This window comes from Ostrea edulis, chromosome 1 (assembly GCF_947568905.1).
Source record: "Ostrea edulis chromosome 1, xbOstEdul1.1, whole genome shotgun sequence".
Classification (NCBI taxonomy): domain Eukaryota; kingdom Metazoa; phylum Mollusca; class Bivalvia; order Ostreida; family Ostreidae; genus Ostrea; species Ostrea edulis.
This window is the reverse complement of record NC_079164.1, coordinates 27,499,025-27,524,339: the sequence shown is the minus strand read 5'-3', so window position 1 is coordinate 27,524,339 and position 25,315 is coordinate 27,499,025. Positions and strand designations below refer to the sequence as shown.

Sequence of the window (25,315 nt, the reverse complement as noted above, 5' to 3'; positions counted from 1 at the left end):
TTCTGCACATCACTTATATTCTTATCATGACAATTGCATGTCTGCTAACCTCAATTGGTGAGAAACATTGCAGACAGCATTTTACCCAATGATAGCTTGTATTGGTGAATTAGATAGCTATAGCAATCATTGCATTTGCAAAATGCTAATTTGGAAGCGCTTCTGTTAAATCCTTTAACATCAACTTATTTGTCAGAGGCCTGCGCCAATTTCAAGATTGATCATACACAAAACAATATCTTGCGTATTAAGCCGTTCTTGGCACACTGATTTTGACTACGGATAACTCCGTTTACCTGATCAGGATATAGGGCTCACGGCGGGTGTGACCGGTCAACAGGGGATGCTTACTCCTCCTAGGCACCTGATCCCACCTCTGGTGTGTCCAGGGATCCGTGTTTGCCCAACTATCTATTTTGTATTGCTTGTAGGAGTTATGAGATTGATCAATGTTCGTTATCTTCACCTTACACAAAACAATATCTTGCGTATTGAATCAGTTGAGAGGCATAAACATCATATACAGGTGTTAATGGAATGTTGCTACATAAGTATGTGAAGTTGATAATTAAGAGGATGCAGTAATCCTGTTTGTCCCAAGTTAAGTTGTTAGTTTGTCGTTAATTTAACACATAATTTATGTTCAATGAAATATCTAAGTATGGTGCAGATGTGGAAAACTCTGTGGTGTCTTTTATGTCGGATTCACTGAGATATATCGAATCGACATATGAATGAAAACGATTATTGTTAATGTATAAAACACCATTGGTATGGGCTACAGTAAAAATTTCTTCTCAATTTCAACACTTTACACGACCATTCTTCACGATAAATTAAAGACTAGACTTTATGACATCATAGACAGTTGATTCTTCAACAAAATAGAAAACGCAAATATTCATATCTAGTGATCAGTCATTCAAAAAATTACTTTGTTAAACACCACTATGATTCCATGCACAAGTACTCTGAAGTTGAAATAAAAATATGGAGTTCCTCATTGATAATTTCTTCGTGGTCTTTGGTGATCAGGTCTTCCAACAGTCTGTTGGAATTCCCATGGGCACGAATTGTGCTCCTTTGTTAGCTGACCTGTTTTTATATTCTTATGAAGCAGGATTTATTCAAACACTTCTACGTGAGAAGAAAAAATCCCTTGCTGTGGCCTTCAATTCGACATCTAGATATATCGACGACGTTTTATCTATTAACAATAATTTTCATACATGTCGATTCGATTCGATATATCCCGGTAAACTCGAAATAAAAGATATCACGTCTGCTTTATACTTAGATGTTTTATTGAAAATAGATATTTACGGCAAACTACGAGTAACAACTCAACTTTATGACAAACGGGATGATTTCAGCTTCTCCATCGTCAACTTCCCATAATATGTAGCAATATTCCAATATCACCTGCATATGGTGTTTATATCTTTCAGCTGATTCGATACGCAAGCTTAAGAGCTTGTTCTGTGTATGGTCAGTTTTTAAATCGAGGCAGGCTACTGGTAAACAAGTTGATGATGCAGGAGTTTCAACAGTCTCGTTTAAAGTCGGCATTTCGCAAATTATATGGTCGTTATTATAATAAAGATCTAGTTTGCTAATACAACCTATCATTGGGTTAAATGCTGTCTGACGTGTTTCATACCGATTGTTAGACTATTCCTGACACGCATTTGACTACGGATGACTCCGTTTACCTGATCAGGATATAGGGCTCACGGCGGGTGTAACCGGTCACCAGGGGATGCTTACTCCTCCTTCGCACCTGCTCCCACCTTTGGTGTGCTCAGGAAGCCGTGTTTGCCCAACTCTCTATTTTGTATTGTTTATAGGAGTTATTAATTGATTGATTGAATATTGTTTTACGTCCCTCTCGAGAATATTTCACTCATGTGGAGACGTCACCACTGCCGGTGAAGGGCTGCAAAATTTAGGCCTATGCTCGACACTTATGGCCATTGAGCAGGGAGGGATCTTTATCGTGCCACACTTGCTGTGACACGGGACCTCGGTTTTTGCGGTCTCATCCGAAGGACCGCCCCATTTAGTCGCCTCTTACGACAAGCAAGGGGGAACTGAGGACCTATTCTTACCCGGATCCTCACGGGATTATAGGAGTTATTAGATTGATCACTGTTATCTTCACCTTTCATGTAGAAGTTCTTGAATAAATTCTGCTCGTAAGAATATGAAAACAGGTCAGCTATTAAAATAGCATAGTTCGTGCCAATTGGAATTCTCACAGAGTGTTGGAACACTTTATCACCAAACACTATGAAAATATTGTCAATGAGGAACCAGGGGCGTAACTTCGTTAGGCTCAGGTAGGCACGTGCCTACACGTTCTTATCCTTTATTTTCAAAACACATTTTTGTCCATAAATGTTTGCAAAGTAAACATATATATTTCTAGTATTTGAAATCGGATATAAAATTATTCTGCCGGACCTTTTCTTTTTATAATGTATTCTACATAATGTTTATATATATTTTTCTAAACTTTGGTGATCACAATGACTCGCTCTTGCACTTAACAGTTTAAATTTTCCAAAAGTTGTGCAATATTTAATGTCTATAGCAATCATTTTGATGCTCAGAGTAGTGCAAACGAGTCCTAATATTTCAAACTTTTTCTTGGGGTATCCCGTGGGGATCCGGGTTAGAATAGGTCCTCAATACCCCTTGCTTGTCGTAAGAGGCGACTATTGGGTGGTCCTTCGGATGAGACTGCAAAAACTATAGGTACCGTGTCACAGTAGGTGTGGCACGATAAAGATCCCTCCCTGCTCAATGGCCATAAGCGCCGAGCATAGGCCTACATTTTGCAGCCCTTCACCGGCAGAGGTGACGTCTCCATATGAGTGAAATATTCTCGAGAGGGACATTAAACAATATTTAATCAATCGGGGGTAACCCGCGACCCCCACCCCCAGCGAGAGGGGGCCACCCCTCCTGTATCTACCCCCTCAGCGCTTCGCGCATCGGTGAAACCTTCAGTTTCATCACACGTGCCTACACTTTGAAACAGTCTTAGCTACGCCCCTGGGAACTACAGTATCTTTTAACATCAACTACAGAGTACTTGTGTGTAGAATCAGAGTGTTGTTCAAGAAAGTAATTTTTAAAAGATAAATCACAAGATATGAATATTTCCTTTTCCCATTCTTATGGAAGAAGCAACTTTCTATGATGTGAAATAGGCTAGTCAGCGTGAGTGATAATATTTGATTTATACCACTGTCGTGGCACAATATGGTTGAAGTTTAAAGCATGCCATGGCCAGGAATCGAGTATTAGTGAATGGAGTCGGTTAGGAGAGTCTGTTTGAAGTTATTCGTTCACTTACTATGATTTCTTAAGAAAATGTAATTTTGTTGAATTTTCAAGAATTTGGTAATTTATACCTCTGATTTTCGTAAACACAATATAGATGTTCATTTAACTCCTCGGCTTTTAACTGTATTATGAACAGTCCACACCTACAGATTTGAAATTAGATTTTTTTTTTATCTTATTGAGAATAGTGGAGAGGCAGTATTTATAATCGAAGAATGAATACTGAATAACCGATGTACAAAGATATATCTACCATTAAACTTTTCTAACAGTACATGGACATATCCAATATGAGCGCTAATCAAATCTGCGATCTGATCTTCCCAACAGAAATTCGCCCCTTTACAACTAAATCGCACCTTTTTACCTCATTTTCATGTTTCCCACATGTACACACCATGTCCTTTGTACAAACAGGGGATGCTTTTGGATTATTCTAAATTGTGTTTCTGATTATGTATCTTTCCAAATAAAAAACAGATCACTTGGTTTACATGTTCTCTTCAAACCTTACATGTTAGTTTATTCTGATATGTGTTTGATAGGTTTGGCATGACTGACTTTTTTTTTACATGTATAAATTTATCAATCAAATAAATTTGTATGTGTTTTTGTCACCTATGACAGAAAGAAGTATTTATATCTAAATATTGATATGGGTTATTTGGAAGGATTTGTTAGGGATATTTTAATCTCGGTTGAGATTCGGTTTGGCTGAATATTTGTACTGACGCCTGCACCGAATCTCGGAGCAGTCCTTCATAATTCATGTCTGGAAATTTACTTTCAGCTTCGGACGGGGTATTTGTGTGACATTGAGTCTATTTTAAACTTTGTTTATAGTCTTCAGTCATTAGCAGCGTGTTTCGGCAATTTTTGATGAATGGCATTTTTAATTATGTAAATTTGAGCAAATAAACAAAACACAAATAGGAGCTTTCTATGAATCAACAGCACGGGATACTCTTTTGGAAAGTTGTGTACATGTCATTTTACCTATTGCAGCATACTATGCTAAGCTCGCTGTTTTGTATTTAGAAAGGCTTTATTGATACCATGCAATTATATGCCAATTTTCGTACAATAAAAGATTTACAGTATTTTGGTTTATAACCTTCCACTTCAATAAGGTCAATACAGCACGTGTTGGAATAATTAATTTCGGATCGACTTTCAGTGACGAAATACTGAAATTTACAACCACATAAACATCAAGCGTACCTCGGCTCATAATTAACATATCATCAATACGCCCAAATTTGCCCCTAAATGGTTGTTTGTGGAAGTCTAATTTCCAATTCTTCGTTTCGTCATCGATTCGCTTGGTTAGTTCATTATTCGCAGTCTTATAAATACGCGTGCCTTGTCATGTAAACATGTCATAATCTCACAAGTAGCTGCTCTGCTGTACATAAGGAGACTATATCGAAGGTGCAAGAAAGTTTCTACATTGTCAGGACTTTCGTGGTCTGAAGGAAACAGCTGCTTCGTGTTAAGTATTTTTGGAGTGTGTTTGGTGTTCACTAATAGACTATTGACAATGAAGACTACTGTAGTGCCTCTTTTAGTACTTCTCTCAGCACATCTTGGTTCCACTCAACAATACCACACCTGGCGAACCTCATGGAGTACTGGATCCCAAGCTGACCCTAGTAAGAAACATTTACTTTATCCTCATTCTCAATAAATCTAGATATATTTTGATTTAGATATTATTTCAATAATTTTTTCAAATCAATGATTGGTTTTCACCCTTATCCTATACAACTGCCAATGCCATCTATTGTAGGGCGAATGTTTGGTAAATATATTACATGTATTGTTTGTGTTCAATAACATTACCGTCTTACTAACTGTACAAAAAAGGTATGGGTTCTAAATCTGAATCCAGCTTTCAGATTTAAGAAGCAGTGAAATATGTGCGAATATTACGTAAAATGTCTAATAAGTAAATGAACGTAAAGATAAAGAAGATCTACGTTTGGGGACGGTCTGTAATTTTAACTTCTTCTTTAAAGATTATACGATATCGATCGCATAATTCACTGCTTTGTTGTGAAATTCTGGAATGGGTTATATATACATATACGTTATTGTACAATATATATATATATATATAAGTAACGACAATTTCGACTATAATTCGAGTTGTCCTAGTAAACTCTCACCCAATAAACTCCCTGTTACGTAGTGCGTGTCTCATTAACATATATGCATGTGTTACTAATTGGGAGTTCGTTATTTATTAAACTTAATGTTCTGAACGTATGTGAATATGTTAGCGTTTGAATGTATTAGTGTTTGACCTAAGACCATGCATGTTCACCACAAATCATCTGTTAATCCTCATGACACAAAGCAAAAATGAGAATAGACTCTTTGACATATTAATATACAAACTTACATTATCTGGTAGTCAGCAGAAATATCCGACATAGAAATACAGACCGCAGTCCTCATAGAGATGTCTAACCGATAGACAGACCACAGTACAGTCCTCATAGCTATATCCGATAGATAACAGTCCACACAGCAATATCCGTCAGATAGACAGACCACAGTTCTCATACCAATATCCGACAGATAGACAGACCACAGTTCTCATACATGTAGCAATATCGGACAGATAGACAGACCACAATCCTCATAGCTATATCCGACAGATAGACAGACCGCATGTCCTCATAGCAATATCCGACAGATAGACAGACCACAGTCCTCATAACAATATCCGACAGATAGACAGACCACAGTCCACATAACTATATCCGACAGGTAGACAGACCATAGTCCTCAAAGCAATATCCGACAGATAGACAGACCACAGTCCTCAAAGCAATATCCGACAGATAGACAGACCACAGACCTCATAGCAATATCCGACAGATAGACAGACCACAGTCCACATAGCTATATCCGACACATAGACCACAGTCCTCAAAGCTATATCCGACAGATAGACAAACTGCAGTCCTCATAGCAATATCCGACAGATAGACAGACCACAGTCCTCATATATGTAGCGATATCCGACAGATAAACAGACCACAATCATCATAGCAATATCCGACAGATAGACAGACCGCATGTCCTTATAGCAATATCAGACAGATAAACAGACCGCATGTCCTCATAGCAATATCCGACAGATAGACAGACCGCATGTCCTCATAACTATATCCGACAGATAGACAGACCGCAGTCCTCATAGACATACGACCATAGCACATGTATCTTGGTATAAATACACTTCCTGGACTATTTACACAAAAGTAAAATATTAGTGAACTGTAATCACTGTATGGTGTGAGTTGTATCATGTCTTATAGAGGATCATGCTATGAATAGATATTGGTACATTTGTATATCATAATATTGCGGTTCACGAAAAGTCAACAGTAATCTTACTTGTCATGGAAATGTTCTCTGTCAATTTAATGTATATGTAAAATCCGACAGTATTGGAGAAAAATACAATTTGGTACATGGCGAGTGTTAAGAACAATAGTGATATTCTATCAGAAAATCCGAAGGCTATGAGCACTGTTATTTACGGAAACCCATGATCTAAGCACTGCTACTTACGGAAACCCGCGATCTGAGCACTATTATTTACAAAAACCCGCGATCTGAGCACTACTATTTACGGGAACCTGCGAATTTACAAAAACTCGAAATGCAAAGGTAACAGGGTAATCAATGCTTGAACTTCGGGATCTATTCAGAAATGATTCCATAAAAGCTGCTACATTGAACAATCTTAGGTCAGATAGCCTAGTTATAAAACAACAAAGAATTGTTCTATCGTTCGATTAGATCGAGTCAAATATTGTCTGTCGTAAAAAAACAACTGTTAGTTGATTATACATGATAGAAAGAAACATTCATATCCGAAATGCTTAATTTCTGTTACTCAAAAGATGAAATAAATTAGAATTACGACAACTGAAAACTAATTGTAAAAGAAACTACTGTTTGACAGGTGTGCATATTAAATATTCTAAGTTGTAATTTTTGTTTCACACAGGTAATAATCGGGAGCACCGTTTATACGTGTATTTGCATTTTAAAACAGCTAATCTTGTAAGAATAAGATAAAAAAAAAATTATATATAATTTATCTAATACAGCATATTTATTGGTATGAAGACTGTACCGAAATAAATGATCCCGTTCTGCTTAACATAATATACAAAACATTTTTTATTTACAGATTTTGCTTCTATGTGGCGGAAAGTCATGCAAAACATAGGAGGCCAACAGAATTTAGAGCTTATATTTGGAGGCAAATCTACATCCCGGAGGCCTACAGCAGCCCTCCCTAACCAAACGCCTGGTGTTCCCCCCAAGAGATCATCACCTCCACCCCCACCCCCACCCCCAGCCACCAAAGTGCAATACAATCCCGAACAAAACCAACCTCAAGAACCCCCAGCTGATATAAAACCAATGGTATATCTACAATTCTTTTTCTAATCAAACGTTTTTCACTGCTATACAATATATAGATATGCTTTTCGTTAACCTGATAACCGTCTTTTCAGTCACTCGGATGTACAAAAGAATACAAAGCTATAGCGAGACACACACTTTGCATGACAGATAAGCCCAATGTCAGTAAGCAGGGCGTCACGGAAGCCCAGAAGAAGGCTATTCTTGACCAGCACAACCGACTGCGAGCTGGCGTCCAGCCACCTGCCACAGACTTGGTAGAATTGGTGAGATATTGCTTCCGTTAACTAAGAGTAGACTATATTTTGTCAATCTACTGATGATGTTAGTTTAAACACGATTCAAAACCCAAAGAATTTGGTAATGCTATATAGACTCATTATATTTTGGGGATTTGAAATTTCAAACCCTAACGAAATGCACAATGTATTTAGTGTATCATCGCACAGAAACCAGATCCACGGAATTACCAACCAAACTGCAAAATTTCAACTATCAACGAAAATTAAGTATCACGAATTTAGATGAATTCGCAATAGATAAAACTGTATATAGACACTTATGTATTAATTCTAATACATGTTGAACATATTCATGTTGCAAATTTGCATAATATCATATATCGACGACGTGTTATCCATTAACAATAATAATTTTCATTCATATGTCGATTCGATATATCCCCGTGAACTCGAAATAAAAGACACCACAGAATCCTCCACTTCTGCTTCATGCTTAGATATTTTATTGAAAATAGATATTAACGGCAAACTAACACCTCAACTTTATAATAAATGGGATGATTTCAGCTTCTCCATCACCAACTTCCCAGAACTATGTAGCAATATTCCATTACCACCTGCATATGGTGGTTATATCTCTCAACTGATTCGATACGCAAGAGCTTATTCTGCGTATGGTCAGTTTTGAAATCGAGGCAGGCTACTGACAAACAAGTTGATGGTGAATGGGTTCCAAAGTATCGTTTAAAGCTAGCATTGCGCAAATTCTATTGTCATTTCAACAATCTAGTTTGTCAATGCAATCTATCATTATGCCAAATGCTGTGTGACATGTTTCATACCGATTGTTAGGCCGTTCTTGGCACACTGAATTTGACTACGGATAGCTCCATTTACCGCATCAAGATATAGGACTCACGGCGGATGTGACCAGTCGACAGGGGATGCTTACTCCTCCTAGGCACCTGACCCCACCTCTGGTGTGTCCAGGGGTCCGTGTTTGCCCTACTATCTATTTTGTATTGCTTATAGGAGTTATGAGATTGATCATTGTTTGTTATTGTTTGTTATCTTCACCTTTCATTGACATATCACAACAGCGAAGTGTTCATAACGACCTTCGGTAAATTAATGCAGGTAGCGTACGCTTCTGGGATTTTCACAAAACATTTCTGAATACTGTATTCAATGAAAGCACAAATGTACAAAACAACCAGGAGTCAGTGAGCTTTTAATAGAGCTATATAGTGGTGATCAATTTAACCATTTCCACTGAAATCCCAGGGTAGAAAATGTCGCGTTAATTTGGTTTCTATTGTGAAAGGTGAATACATACATGTATGTGATTACTATAATTGAAATCTTTAGTACTGCATTTTACGTTCAATTTATCCAGATTTAGTATAACACATTCGCTCGATGTGGCACACGTTTTTTGCATTCAAACTGATTTAGAATGATATAAACGTGTACAAGTGTTTTATCCCACATCACTCAAGTGAGCTACATGTATGAGTTATATAACAGTGTAGATCGCAGGAAGCAGTGGTGGACCCCATGTTCACCTTTCCTTTTAAAATGTCTGTGGATGAACAAGTGGGCCACTAGGATGGGAGTTTATATACAACAACTCGGTTCATGATCTTGTAGTGAGGCAAAAATAATTAAAGAAGCACTGACCGTTTTGTTTACCATGTCAAGAAAGTTGGACATATATTCAAAATTAGAAAACGAATCAATAGCATTATTCGATACATTATACATTGATATATTTTCGTATGACGTCACGTGAAATTGGTTGAGGTCATACAGGTGGAAACAAAATCAAATTAAAACGACCTCAGTAACCACAGGGTGTGGTGAGTATGAAATAGGTTTATTTGCTGATACATCTACATGTATGATACTCGTCAACACTAGGAGGATAATGCGATTGAAGAATATTTGAGCACGTGTTATACAATAATCTGTGGGAAATTTTCTTGTCTTGCGATTTTTATTTTTCCTGTAAGTAAATGTATGTACATATATATCATTTTGCACTTCTGATTTTTTGGCGTTGTTGTTATGAAAATATTTTGTGTGTGTGTGAATTGCAAGTGCAAAATCAAGAATGATAGAGATCTAGCAAGTTAATTATGGAAGTCATAAATCAAAAATTATGAGGAATGATGATATAGTAACGTCAAGACGACAATTACTGCTTTATAGTTAATCATGTAACTCCCGTAAATAACACAAACCAATTTCGTCATTAACAATGGAATCAGCACTCAATCATGTGTTCACCTGATTTGTCGCGATCATCCGATTTCTTGTATTGGTTCTTTTATTGTTCATAGTCCACTTTGACCTCTATATGAGGCGTGGGCGGTAGTTATAACAGCGATAATCGCTGGTCACCTTTTATTTTTGTACAGTTCGACCGCACTGGTCGTCACACCTACACATAAAACAAGAATTTACACGCCTGATGACAAATGGCCAGATTTAGTTGTATGTCGTTATTTAGTCTACGTGTGTTAATGCTTTCAAAACTGCACGTCCCTCAAAAAGAAGTTGATTTTCAAGTTTTAGTCATAATTGTTTTCAGCAATATTTCATTCTTTTGCAGCAATGGGACGAGCGATTGGCTGCCGTTGCCCAAAAGTGGGCCAATCAGTGTGAAGCTGGCCATGACAAACATAGGAACATTCTATGTAAGCTATTTTCTGTCTCGGTTTGCATGTAAATTGCATTTGCCTTCACTAAATTGCATGTATATAACCGGTTTTAACGATTTTATTTTGATGTCAATATTCTTAACATGACTCATCGATCATTTTTAATACATTTGAGACAAATGACAAACTTAATGCAGTACTAAATGCCGGAAATTTTCACTTGACACTTCATCAATATAATTACGTAAGCCAAATATTGTATATTTTATTGCTACCTTAACCAAATTAGTGAGTCTTTTCACTTTTCGGCAGCTATCGGGATGTCGATTGGACAAAATGTTGCCGGGGGATACCGCACGTGGGAACAGGCTGTACAGATGTGGTGGGACGAGATCGACATGTGGACTTACGGCGTTGATCCAGACTCATACCTGGGTCCCGGGGGCTGGAGAAAAATTGGACACTTTACGCAGGTTAATACTAATTAATTCCTAGCGTATTTATTTATTTTAATTTTTACTAATAATCCATGTCGTAAGTGACACACCTCTGACAGAAATGTCATTTAGTTTAGAATTATCAGCATCACGTGATGCAAAATAACCTAAAAAATGAAAGTAGTATAGGTGTTCCATGAATAACCCGTTTTAGCGCTGAAATCGAGTGTAGACAAATATGTTGAAATTATTGATTTGTTACTAGTTTTATACTGAAAATATTCTCGTAAAAAGTTTCGAAACTACGTTAATTTCATGGCATAAAAACACGAACGATAGTATAAAGGTTTAAGAAATCCATTGAACTTTTGCCATTCCACTCCGCATTGAAAATATACGATGCTCACTATTCTGCTACAGATGGCACAGAACGGTACTTACATGGTGGGTTGTGGCTTCGCTGTGTGCGACAGAAGTACCTTCACGCGCTATTACGTCTGCGACTACGCGGCAGGGTACGTCATACTGTTATGTACCATTAAATGTGGCGATCCTCACGGATCTCATTTAAGCAATTAAACTATCAAACTTGGTTTTAAAAAAATAAAACATGAATTTACGAATTTCTGTGTATGTCTTAAACAATTTTAAAGAAAGTAAATTTTAAATTGTTGTGTATTTTATCAATTGCAAGTTGCACATTTAAGCAGGTGCTTCCTTTTGAAATTTCAGGCAATCCAATTTGGCTGCACCTTACACCTCTGGCAAGCGATGTAGCAGATGTCCAAAATTTTGCAGAAACGGACAGTGCGGTGAGTTTGTGGTAAAAGTGTCCATATACCTATTATCTCCTCTGTTTTTTACTGTTTTCCTGACTAGTTTGTTTCTGTAAATATTTTAGACTGCGGAGGTAAAGTGTGTTACAATGGTGGAACGCTGAATATTGAAACCTGTCAATGTGAATGTCAGAAAGTTTACAAAGGACCAACGTGTGAGGAATGTAAGTTTCAAAAAATATATTAGGTTTCATTGTCCTCGTGTTTCCCTTTTCGTCATTCTTTTTTCTCAAGACTTACCGTATTTCCGAACAAAGGTCTTCAATCTACTATGAGCTTTCATAAATAACGGTCCAAGTGAGCCAGCAGCCGTTGCAAACTGTTGATTGTTGTGCACTAGAATATGGAATTTTGTGTAATACTACATCAGACTAGTTTCTGAGTTCAATGTTCGTTTCGTTTCAGTGGATTGCCCAGCCAAAGACAAATGGGTGTGTGGCCGTGATTGGACACCTGCCTACTGTGAAAAATTCGTCAACGTACCATTTGACTGCCCTTACATGTGTGGAAAGTGCAAGAGTCCAACTGGAGAAAGTAAATCATCATGCTTTCTACATACTCATTCTAAATTCTACGTCTGATAAATATGATTAAATTGACGTATTAATCAACCATGAATTCTGGTGTCTGTTTCATATACATGTATATTAATCTCGTTTCCTTACATCTCAATAAACTTTATTCATGATTGCTAGGTACGTCTGTCATCGAGAAACAAACTTCCTTCACTTCAAAATATGGATGCACATACTCCGGAAAACGTTCCAGTCCAGGTAAAGTAATCCAGAAGTAATATGTTTCATGTTGTTATTTAAAGATTTTCAGAGTTAACTATAAGAAGTCAAAAATAAAAGCTATCATAATAGTATACCCTATAGCGGGTTTTTCCGCGGGTCTAAAAGACAATGTAGGTACATGTATGCTAATGATTTTAGCGGAATAGATTTTAGCGGACAAGGAATTTTATCTCTCTTCCAAATACTGAAGTGACGTGGGTGGATATTTGGCGAGTGAAATTTTTGGCGGAAAGTTGTCTAACTGCTAAAATAAGCCAAATGTATCACCCCGCGAAAACAAACCCAGCTATGCGGTATCATATCAAACGCATCTAATAAAAGCTTTTACTATATTCGATTATAATGATTTTTATATGTTTCATTCATTTGAAACAGTGTGGCTGCTACCAAATAGTTACCACAGTAAAAATCAAAGTTTTAAGGATAATAGTAAGCTATATACATGTAATGTAGAACGTTTATTGTAGCAATCTCGACAAGTAAAATAACTCTGTTTCTCTCTGTTGACAGCTGAGTGCCGATCCTATGGTTCCAAAGGAATGGACATCGATCAGTGCAGTAGTAATGGCGGCTCCATTTCCTGTGCCGATTGTAAAAGATTCTTCAACGTCAAGAAGGACATGTGCCCCGTCATGTGCGGACTCTGTGACCGTACGTCATACTGATACAAAACATACATTTCATTTACGTAAATCATAGTACGCAAAGTTTGCACAGGTCTTGTAACTCCAACATTGGAAAAAAGACCTGAATGGCTGATTTAACGGCTGTTTAGTTCTATACCATTCCTCCATTTATAGAAAGATAAATTGTATATGATTTGAGAGAGAAAAAAACCAACAAGACCTATTGACAGAAACTTTAGAAATGCGAGATAGGTGATCAAAGATACGCTTTTGTCTGTGTTGTAGCTCCCTGCAATGGAAAGAAATGTGCAAATGGAGGCAAGTTAGATATAGACAAATGCACGTGTACATGTAAACGACCATACGTCGGGGATAGATGTGAAAGAGGTAATGTCAAAATGCACAGAAAATTTCAACACATGATATCATTTCCTCATTTTCATACTTCTGCAGTAACATTAAGACAGAATCTAGAACAAAACGATTTAAGATATGATCCTTTTTTGGTCACAGCTGATTGCAGTAAACCAGACAAAGACCATTGCGCAAACTGGCCAGGCAATTACTGTTCAGAGTATGGAAACGTTCCGGAAGACTGTCCCAAGAAGTGTGGTTTATGTTAAGCCAGGTATGTATTCTCTCTCTCTCTCTCTCTCTCTCTCTCTCTCTCTCTCTCTCTCTCTCTGTGTGTGTGTGTGTGTGTGTGTACATATATCATCTTAGTGGATACATGTATGATTATATGGTGTTGTAGGCACATTCCACGTGTGCCTTGCATCCACAATGGACACGTGGGAATATTAAAAATTATCCTTTGGTTCTCAGTTTTCAAGTCTATGCATCTATTCATACAAAGTAGATAAGAATTCTAATTTTCAAAGACACAACCGTGAGAGTCATAACATATTCTTATAAATTCAAAATATACATTGCACATGAAACATTTACAGTGGAAATCTCTCAAAACAATCTATAAAATGCGTAGTAGGTTAATTCAACAAATATATACATGTATATTGAAGATTTCACTATCATGACTACACTCTAAATGCGGTGACTTTTTTTTTTCTTTACAGATATACTTTAATTCTTGCAGAGAAATCCATAAAGACTTGTTGACCAATAGGAGGTTATGTGACGATCACGTGATGGGAAGTAATGCATTAGCGGGCAGTCCGTGCTCAGTGGACACTTTCTGTGTGCTTTAATTGTTGTGTTCTGCTAAATCAAATCGTTAAAAGTGCTTTCTATATAATAATCAAATGTAGATTAGTGACTATACATAAAAGTTTAATTTAATGAAATGTGTTACTCGCATAACTTAAGTTCATTTTGTTATCTTTAATAAATACTTGAAAAACTTTCTCGTTTATTCTTTTCAAATATATATATTGTTGATCATCATCTTAATAATCTGAAATCAGATGAAAAAATTACACGTCTTCCGAAAATACAAATTCATTAACAGTAAAAGACAACCAAAAAATATCCGTACAATACTATGTCCATCCAAATTTCATAGAAAATCCGATTCCCGAGTCAACAGATGCAAAGATCCCCGGTGTGGAACTTGTCCATCTATAAAGGAGGGACAAACTTTCAATTTCAACGCAAAGGAATTCACCATAAACGCTGATATGTCTTGTGGCTCTAAGAATTTAATATATGTTATTACATGTAGCGGATGTAGACAAATCTATATCGGAGAGACAGGGACAACTCTTAGAGCCAGAATTTGTGTACATATGTACATAAGCAACACATTCAAGTACCGGAATACCGTAAAATAAAAGTGAGTGAACATTTAGACGTGGGTGGAAATGAACATTTTAACGTTTTTCCTTTTTACAAACTTCTCACGGAAAGGAGAGAAAAAGAAAAATATTTCATTCGCTCATTTAGACCTACGCTACGTCACAATAATACGCTTCAAATGACTCCCTCTGTATTGTGACGTCATATTGTTATAGTCATAACAACATAATTTGTTTTCATAATGTAAAACGTCTGAAGATTTTTTTAAACATGAAAGCGCTTACGTTTTACAACGTGTCATATTTCATTTAATATTTTACCTATTGATTACCGGACACTGAGGCAATTTTTCACATTTGTATATATATATATATATATATATATATATATATATATATATATATTGGAAGTTTATTCGGTACAGTTGGAAATCAGAATGATACATTCCATAAAACACAACCAATGATTGTTTTTTTATGGAATGTGCATTTATATATTTATGTATATTGTCAGACACGGTACCTGAAGGTAGTGTGTATATAACGTGTATAAGTTTATATTCACCATCGAATACATTCATCATCGAATAAAGAATCCCGTGGGGATTCGGGTTAGAATAGGTCCTCAGTACCCCCTTGCTTGTCGTAAAAGGCGACTAAATGGGGCGGTCCTTTGGATGAGACCGTAAAAATCGAGGTCCTATGTCACAGCAGGTGTGGCACGATAAAGATTCCTCCCTGCTCAAAGGCTGTAAGCGCCGAGCATAGGCCTAAATTTTTCAGCCCTTCACCGGCAATGGTGACGTCTCCATATGAGTGAAAGATTCTCAAGAGGGACGCTAAATAATATTTAATCAATCAATCAATCGAATAAAGAAAGCACACCCATCTAACTACATCACATTCATCTATTTCTACAATCACATCTAAAAATACAAGGATCAGCCAAATATTTCTGATTGTGTGCTAGTGAGGTTGAACTCCACCTCCACTAAAAGCGAGGCTTTGGCAGCGTTCGTCATGGCAGCGTTAACTGTGATTCCAAAACTACTGGACTTTAACCAATGTCCGGAATTCCACACAGTCAGCTTCTCTTCATCTGCCTCCATGCTTTTGAACAGAGCCTCATTCGCCTGGGCGTTATTCCAAACCTGAAATAGTCAACCACAGGATTACGTTTGGTTAGCTATTGTGCGCACAGGAAATATGCATTCAACCATATTGCGGGTGTTCAGCACAGAATTACTGAATTTCAGACGGTGCAAAACGATTGGACAATATTATTACTTTGCTGCGGATCTTCACCGGAAATTTAAAGACTCGTTTCAACTCGGAGGCTAATAGCGAGCGCAGCGCGGAGCGCTGGCTCGTACTGCGAGCTCTAATGACTAGAGCGCGGGAAATAATCCGAGCTAAATCTCAACCTCTAACAAGATTTTTTTTTTGACGCCAATCCCAGAAGTCCCTCGTACAAAATGGCGGATGGTTCGATTCGTAAAATAATAATTTAAAAAATCTTTTAAGTATTACAAACCTTTTTTATTTGAAAGGAAAGGATGACAATCATATTTTCCCCCCTTTCTTTTTCTTTTTAAAATATTGTCTAAAGATATGTAAACAGTCACGTCACAACTACCAGGTTACGTCACAACACGCTCGTTGCATTTCCCGCTAAACTGGTTCCTACATTGGCGAGAAGAGCAAGACAGTAATCCTACGTATTGACAGTGAACCAGATCAGTTTTCCTTGTTTTTAATATAAATTTTTTGAAAATGTATTCAGATATGCTGCGCTCGCCCCAACGGTCACACCGTAATCATATTAGCTGGTGAGAACGAATCTGATCTGCTGAAAAGGACGATCAAAATCCATTCAAACATTGTGAAAGTGACCACAAGTACCTATATTTTCAACGGTAATTCTAAGTTGGAGTGCAACGTATGACGGATGCATAAAATCCAATATAATGAAGGAAAATTGCAAGGAGAAAATGGTGTAAGGTTGACGGCGACCTAATTCTCGGAAGTTGGACTTATTTTTTCAAAGTTTCTGTGACGTCAGATAAACGATTTATGTATTACAAAACAGAACAATATTCTGGCTTTCAACTGGGAAAACTTTTTATGCATCATCACGATTAATACCCAAGTTTTGAGAGTTTGAAGCGAGCAGCCGAGAATTTTTGGCTGCTTTGTTAGCTCCCTTCTCACTATTTACTATGTACATGTATACCAGTTTGCTCAAATTGTGTCAAAACCCTGTGCATTATACCTGAATTACGCAAAGCAAGTATAGTACTAGCAGTATTAATTTCGTCTTGCCGAAACATCTGAATTCCATTCCGTAATTTTAGTAGACGACCTTCTCCTCAATCTGTTTTCAATTCGTTTTTAAATCCATGGATTAATCGTTATTGTGACAGAATAGCTTTGTGTTAAAGGTAAATCTTAGTATAAATGGTAGGTGGTGGTCATTCGTTAATGACAAAGCTTTGAATGTTTATTAAACAACCCATCCCCACTTTGACCTTTTCAGCGGCGTACAATGAATGCTAGAGGTTAAGCGGCGCCAAGTCAAACGTATCTCGCCATAAACCTCTAGCATGCTGGAGTACCCTAGGCCTAGCATTTACTCACAGGGGATTGCAGCTTTTATGCTATTCGGTTTAATGAAGTAATCCGGATTACACCTTAACCCTATGTAGAAACCAATTCAAAACTATGTTACATGTACCTGGACATGGAGTTCGTTTGAGTATATTCCATAAACAAATGGGACGCTCCAGAAAACTGCCACCTGGTGTGTGGTGCCAGAAATCGTGTAAGTTAACACGCCAGACGTTCCGGCTATTGCGTCTACAAATCAAACCAATCAAAATTGAACGGAAAACCGACCCAGCACGTCAAACTGTTGCTATTTCAAAATAACACTAAACTACAATGCTCTACTTACAACTGCTTTTTTCGAACGTGAATATCCCCGCGTCACCGGCTGGCAAATACCGAGGTAAAGGCTGGCGAATAACACCGTGAGACAGATACCACGTGGGGTTTACGAGCTTCCGGTTTCCAAGATTCTTCAGTCCAATAACGCAAACGCGAGAAAAATCAACATTGTCGGCTATTCCTTTTAAGAGGCTGAAGGATGCACTTACTGCAGATATCACACCCACAACTGTAAATCAAATAAATTATATAGATAAACAGCTGGTCTTTATCTATCAACAGCTTTTTCGGGATTCACAATGTATTGTTATTAAAATGCGTAATAACTAAATTTTGGATATAGAACCACATACAGTAAAACTCAAATATAACGAACACGAATATAGCGAAATTACGGCTATAGCAAAGTGAAATCGACTTCCCCGGCAAATTCTTTATATATTCTATAGAAAAATCTGCGTCTACAACGAACACGGATATAGTGAATTTACGGATATAACGAAGTAAATTTCTATTCCCCTTGAATTAAAAATGAACGTAAAAATCACCATTTATAACGATTTTTTTTTCATTTAAACTTGTGATTTTTAACAATCGCTTTCCATTGCCATAAAGGATCCACACTTATTACGAAATTTCTGTTAGTATTTTTTCAAAAGAGGTTGTTAACGCTGCCGCACAACAATAATTACACATACGTTTAGCAAATATATTGTCGGTGTTTCCTATTTCCGTTAATCAAATTTGAAGTTTGATTGCATTTATTTTATCGTACACTCCTTAAGTTGTGTTAAGCAACAAGTAAATGACAACTGCGATAGACTGTTTGTATGTATTGCACATCATTTTATTGACATTAATTTTTCTATCGACATGTTCTTGCGTGACTTAATAATCTATCAAGAAAAATTACCATTTATAAATGTATATGTCCGCACAACTTTGTATGCCAGAAATTAAAAAAAACACAATGCGATAGAATTCTATTTCCCCCCAAACTGTATACATGTATGTAAAAATGAGAAAATATGATGGGAAGGGGTTCTTCGTTAGAAGTTGTACATATATTGTACATGTACATCTACAAATACAATGAATTTCATACTAAAGGTTTTCCTTGGCCCTTTGAATGACCGGGTAGAAATGATGCATGGTGAGGCATTGACTTTATTGTACCTTTTACATACATTAACAATTACTATTTTTCAGCACTTCCATAGATCGTATGATTGCCGAAGTCATATTTGCCGGTTGTTATCAAAATAACTTTTAAAAAGCTTTGCATTTAGTAGGTAAAATACAGAGAAATCAAAGAGCATACATCTTACGATCTTTTGTTGTCATTTTTGTATTATTTGAGTTAGTGGAAATGATCGGGAGGGTCTGTGGATGTTCCTATCCTTAATTCTGACTTCTATATGTACATTATATAGAATAACCGTGAGAAAAAAATGATAGGGGTCTCTCTTAACTCTACCAATTCCATTCATTGATTCAATACCTAAGGAATTCAACGAACATGTTTTAAATGAATGTCATGTTGAAGTTTGATCTAATACTGTCATTAACTATCAGTATCAACCTGATTTATCATGCATGTATATTCTTACTTAGCTTTCGATTTCAAAACTTGATGACGGACTGCATTTATAATTCTCTAACATCAGTATTTATTGACGTCGAAATCTCTGATCATCAGTGACTGTTGATGTTGAAATCTCTAACATCACTAGCTGTTGATGTCGAAATCTCTTACATCAGTAGCTGCTGATATCGAAGTCTCTGATCATCAGTGACTGTTGATGTTGAAATCTCTAATATCACTAGATGTTAATGTCGAAATCTCTAACATCAGTAGCTGTTGATGTCGAAATATCTAATCTTCATACCCCGTTTCTGTGGAAGACCAGCTCGTGTTAAATCTCGGAATCCTGTGTTCGTTTTCAATAGCTCCTCCTGATCAACGACCATTTTGTCTGCCAATCGAGCCTCATGTTCAAGTCTGTGAGTATCCTGATTTGAAATTCCAAAACAGTGAGAAAGGAATACCAATCTGTAAGGGGAAAATTATTACAGTAGCAAGTATCTTTCCGTTTGTGTAAATTGACATTTGCACATGTTTAAAGCGTTCGATATGCATTAGTACGAATTGTATATTTCGGCTATATGTAGAATAATTGTTCAGGTGATATGCCTTTTTGAGTACATGTATTCAAACTCGTTTACAAGTATTTTCCCGGTTGACGTTTACAACCCCCCTAACCCCCTGAAGATAAAAGTATATCGAGCTCGCCGTGTAGTAAACAGATGTGTTTTACAGTACTTAATGAAGATCTTTTTATTTACCCCGTGCTACAAACTATTTATAGAAATGTAAAGGTGTAATTACCCAACTTGCTACCATTATCTTACGTCATACACGGAAATCAGGTAGGGAAACCTTTTTAGCCGCACAATTCATCATTCCGTTATAGTGTAGTTACATTATAATTATAACATACACATTTTCAATAATATATACGTTCTTACCCAGTTAAGACAGCTAATTTTTGAAAAATCATTGTTCAGACTGTTATCCGTAAATTCACTAAATGACCCTCTGCTTTGACAAGATAATAGTTCTCTTATCAGTTCGGCTAATGAAAGATAACTCCGTTTGCTTTGAAACGCCGATATTGGTTTGTTCTATTGCACCATCCAAATCATAGGTATATGAAGAATGCATAGCAATGGAGAAAAAAACTACAAATAGTTGCTTGCCCTACATTTTCCCGATATTTTATAAAGTAGTTCTTAGTTTTATCAGCCGTAAAAAAGTGGATTTACATGTGGAATAACATTGCCTATTTTGAGACAGATTGATATCAAAGAACGAAAAGGAAACGAGGCCAGATTCTTATATTTTATGTATCAATCTAAATCCAACATAAATCCAACATAAAATTGAAAATATTAAACTGAGTCCATATCTATAAAATCGTTTTCTTCATCTTCTTTTGATCTCAGTCTTTTGAATCCTTTCTGATAACACTTAGTTCTGTCTACAACAATTAAAGCCATTCTTGTCTGTACAGCTTTTGTTTTGTTTTTTTAAGAAACCAAGAAAACGTTTCCTCCACGTGGTGCACAGGAACCCCCGGCTGGAGAACGTCCCTCTGTGGGTAAGGTAGTACACTGTAAAGGTCTTGTCGCTGTGTTGGACTTCTCCGGTTGTTTGATGGACATTACTGAAGCTTCTGTTGTGTGTTTAAAGGTCACGACGCGGGACAAAAATAGCTTTCCCGGAATAAACATATAATCTGGATTGGTTTCCAAAAAATATGGTTTTTCATATTTACTCTCTGTATCCAGTGTTTGCGTTGCAGACTTGTTTCGACAATTTATCATGATTTTCAAGTGGAAAGCGTATGCCTATTATGCACACATTCTTTGTTTTTCCCAATACCAGCGATTTCAAGATCTTAGGGATGGACTGTTAATTGAGATTTTACTTCATTCGTGTTATTGATGTTTTCTTCCTCTGCATTCGGAATTGTCGTGAAAAATTCGGAAACACATAAAGTCTCAATATACCTGGAGAATTGCCAATACGAAGCTGAAGTGACCAGTTTAAAATGTAGATAATTATGTTAAAAGAGTAATTTATAGAATTCAAATAGTTTCATTGTTTTTTATATCTGTATTAATATAGGGAGGTGACCATTTTACATTGATCAAGTGCCTTTTTATGTAATTCGAAACTTTGACTGTGAGATGCATGAGAGTTTGACTTCTAGGCGGGTAATTCTACTTTCACTTTAAACGGGAAGTTGAAAAGAGCATGCTGCATCTTTGATGTAAAATATCTCGAAAAGGAATCAATGACCCTATTGCAAATTGGCCTTGTTGGAAAGGTTAGGATTTGTGCTGAAAGTTGAAATCTGTCATTATACTGGAAAATTGTTTTTTGAATCACGAGGCATATATATTAGTTTTGAAAATTGATTGCCATGGTAAAAAATCTGAAAATTAAAACATGGGCTCTTGAAGGCGAATTTTCCTCCATTTCCTAAAACGTAACGGCCCAGTTTCCAGGTCTCATGGCAACAACGGCTGAAAACCGATTTCCGCACGTCATTTTCTGATACAATGAAGAATACGGATTCTCACTAACTGCATTACTCTATGTTAAATATAAAGCCCAAACGCCAATTAGTTTGCCTCCATCCTCGAAAAGATACGATTTTTCGAAAAATACAATTCTGTCTGTGAGGGGCACTAGATCTGTCATAAGTCATGCTTTCTTGAATGATTATACTGGTAAAGTTCTACAAATTTCAAAAAGAGTGATTATTTAAAAAATCTCTTTTAAAAGTTGTTGTATACATATAAACTTTTATCACTTTGCTCACAAACTGAATAAAAATGTGAAGCGTGAACAGCACATAATCATACGTAACCGCTACATGTATTTCTTTTTACTACTTCATGTCTAGAGGTTACGCTGCCATATTGTAAAACATTGTAACTATATCCAAAGAGCAAAGGGTGGGGAAGTCAACATTTTATGTCTTCTTTACCTTAAAATCGTCTTCCTCAGATCTAATGTTTGTCTTAAATGTGAATCTATTCAATACCGCATGGTGGCCGCTGTCGCAGAGGAGGACAAACTGACTATAAACGTCTAATGGAACCTTCTGAAGGTACACTCACAAACCAAAGTAAAAACTTCTTCAAACACTTCAAAAGACATTCAAATTACCACGCCATATGTGACGTTGCTGTATTTCAGTTTGACTGTTTTTTTATTCATATAATCTATTCGATGATGCGTGGTGGTCTCAGAGGAGGAAAAGTCTAATGGAAATTTCTGAAGGTACACTCACTTATACCAGAGACACACGTCCTCAAACGCTTCAAAAGGCATTCAAATTACCACATCATACCCGGTATGTAACTTTACTGCATTTCAGTCTCAATGTTTTTCATTCACATTACTTTTCTTTTAAATTTAAAAACGGTTTCCAAGTATTACAAACAACGTATTGCATGATAACGGAATGTATTTTTTTTTCAATTTAAAATATAATCTTATGAAAATGAAGTATTCGATATACATTTATAAATGTATCTGCACCTCAACAGCTAAACACACAGTTTACTACGAATGTTTAATCCTCGCTAGAGAGAACAGCCCGTATACTTGCGTCGTCCGGTGAACTGTCCCTCGTGCTCAAACCTCGGGTTCATTAAAATTCAAAACTTCATACACACAACCATCATTCTAGACATGAGGACCTCTCTAGTTCACGTCACCAAGAAAAATTCACCTTTTCGGGACATGTATGGAAGGAACAGCAAAACAGATCAAACACTACCTTATTGATGAAGACTATAAGATCGGTGGCGATGGTTAAAATGTCATACCACGGTCCTAACATGATTTTACTTTAACCTCATATGGATGTCATATCCATATGCAATAATTGTGCACGTTAGATAATGCATACCTTCTCGGTAATTAATCTATGAACGCATTTTACAAATAGACCTGTTACCTATCCTCCTCGTGCCTGGTGGCACATAGGGCCTCCACAGAGCACCTCCATCTATTCCAGTTGGCTGATGCTGTTCTTGCTTCGTTCCATGACTGCCAGCCAGCATATGTCATCTCTTTTTCTACCGTGTGGCGCCATGTTGTTTTCGTCGTCCACGCCTTCTTTTCCATTCTAGCGCCCATGTTAGTGCGATGTTAGACACTGGTAGGATGTTGTCTCATTGTGTGTCCAAGAAATTTCCATCTTCTCCTTGCTACTTCCTCACTAATTGGTCTCATTTTAGTTCTCTGTAGTAGATCTTTATTTCTCACCTGATCTTCCAATTTTATCTTCATTATCCTTCTTAAGCATTTGTTCTGGAATGTGTCTATATCATCTTGTTGTCTTTCTTGTTCATTTTTCATGTTTCACATCCGTATAAAGGTACTGGAAGTACAAGTGTTTTGTATAATTATGTCTCCGAACACAAAGTGTCGGAGACATATTGTTTTTGCTACGTTTCTTATTATTATTTTCTTCTTATTCTTATTATTCCTCTTCTTTAGTGAGAAATTTGTCCGACCGATTTTGTGAAAGTGCTTCGACAGATCCACTTCAAACTTTGTAATTTATGTATCATGCGCTTTTCCATTCATTTATTTGTGCTATATTTCTCAATATGGGAATCTGTTCAGTTGTGCCCCTTCCCTTTCGAAAGCCGGCTTTTTCTTTCCATAGCAGTGATTCGATTCCTTCTCTGATCCTATCGATTGTAATCTTTCCTAGGACTTTGCTCACTGTATCCCTCTCTAATTCTTACATTCCTTCAGATTTCCTTTCTTCGGTAATCTTTGGTAACTTTATGATTAGTCCATTCTTCCATGCTTTGGGAATTTTTTCTTTATTCCATATCTTACCGAGAAGATATTTCACTATAGATGTTGTAAGCCCTATATCACTAGTTTTGCTGTGATAGACTATTCCTGATGCTTTGCCATTTTTGTTTAGGTTTTGCTAGTATTGTTTTAACTTCTGCATATGATGGTTCACTGGTGTTTATGTCTGACGTGTTTCATACCGATTGTTAAACCGTTTTTTGCACACTGATTTTGACTACGGATAACTCCATTTACCAAAACAAGATATAGGGCTCGCGGTTTACCTGAACAAGATATAGGGCTCGCGGCGGATGTGACCGCTCGCCAGGGGATGCTTACTCCTCCTAGACACCTGATCCCACCTCTGGTGTGTTTAGAGGTCCGTGTTTGCGCAACTATGAAATGTGAAGATAACGAACAGTGATCAATCTCATAATTCCTATAAGCAATACAAAATAGAGTTGGGCAAACACGGACCCCTGGATATACCAGAGGTATCTATTTTGCATTGCTTATGGGATTTATGAGATTGATCACTGTTAGTTATCTTCACCTTTCATATCATGTTATAGCTTCTTCTGTAATATCTACGTCTGACTCTGGCTCGTCCTTGTTGAGAATCTCTTTAAAGTGTTCATTCCACCTTCTCAATTACTCTTCTCTACCACTGATAAGTTTGCCATATTTAGATTTATTTTACAAATAGAACATATACATGTAACCTCTGTAAATAAATTATCATTAATCATTTATTTCTCATCTTTGCGTAAGTGTAAATGTGTTTTTATTTCTGCGCTCAAGTGTGACAGACCACGTG

At 36.8% G+C, this 25,315-nt stretch overlaps 2 protein-coding genes across 3 annotated transcripts; one reads left to right on the top strand and one right to left on the bottom strand.

The window, feature by feature from the left end:
• The first annotated feature begins 4,701 nt into the window (after positions 1-4,701).
• On the top strand, positions 4,702-14,767 carry LOC125663866 (uncharacterized). 2 transcript variants are annotated; one of them, XM_056158393.1, is made up of 14 exons: positions 4,702-5,003; positions 7,565-7,803; positions 7,896-8,069; positions 10,660-10,744; positions 11,021-11,181; positions 11,566-11,660; positions 11,878-11,957; positions 12,047-12,145; positions 12,387-12,515; positions 12,677-12,754; positions 13,289-13,429; positions 13,690-13,791; positions 13,918-14,032; positions 14,501-14,767. In XM_056158393.1, the coding sequence occupies exons 1-13, from the start codon at positions 4,892-4,894 to the stop codon at positions 14,025-14,027; spliced, it is 1,605 nt and encodes a 534-aa protein (XP_056014368.1). In that variant the 5' UTR covers positions 4,702-4,891; the 3' UTR covers positions 14,028-14,032; positions 14,501-14,767. The 2 variants fall into 2 exon arrangements, with proteins under 2 accessions (XP_056014368.1, XP_056014320.1); XM_056158345.1 differs by having other exon boundaries at positions 14,481-14,767.
• Positions 14,768-16,048: 1,281 nt separating this feature from the next.
• On the bottom strand, positions 16,049-20,750 carry LOC125663865 (uncharacterized). The gene is made up of 5 exons (XM_048896282.2): positions 20,634-20,750; positions 19,994-20,157; positions 18,112-18,333; positions 17,893-18,014; positions 16,049-16,309 (listed from the first exon to the last, which is right to left on the bottom strand). The coding sequence occupies exons 1-5, from the start codon at positions 20,663-20,665 to the stop codon at positions 16,100-16,102; spliced, it is 750 nt and encodes a 249-aa protein (XP_048752239.2). The 5' UTR covers positions 20,666-20,750; the 3' UTR covers positions 16,049-16,099.
• Between the last annotated feature and the right edge of the window lie 4,565 nt (positions 20,751-25,315).

Bases quoted from the DNA above. Each gene is read 5' to 3' on its own strand.
- LOC125663866 (XM_056158393.1), top strand. From the start codon at position 4,892: ATGAAGACTACTGTAGTGCCTCTTTTAGTACTTCTCTCAGCACATCTT. The intron at 11,661-11,877 runs GTACGTCATACT...TTGAAATTTCAG, and splicing joins GTCTGCGACTACGCGGCAGG to GCAATCCAATTTGGCTGCAC. The intron at 12,755-13,288 runs GTAAAGTAATCC...CTCTGTTGACAG, and splicing joins CGGAAAACGTTCCAGTCCAG to CTGAGTGCCGATCCTATGGT.
- LOC125663865 (XM_048896282.2), bottom strand. From the start codon at position 20,665: ATGATTTTTCAAAAATTAGCTGTCTTAACTGG. The intron at 20,158-20,633 runs GTAAGAACGTAT...TTCCCCTTACAG, and splicing joins AAATTAGCTGTCTTAACTGG to ATTGGTATTCCTTTCTCACT. The intron at 18,334-19,993 runs GTATGAAGATTA...TTTGATTTACAG, and splicing joins TGGTCTTCCACAGAAACGGG to TTGTGGGTGTGATATCTGCA.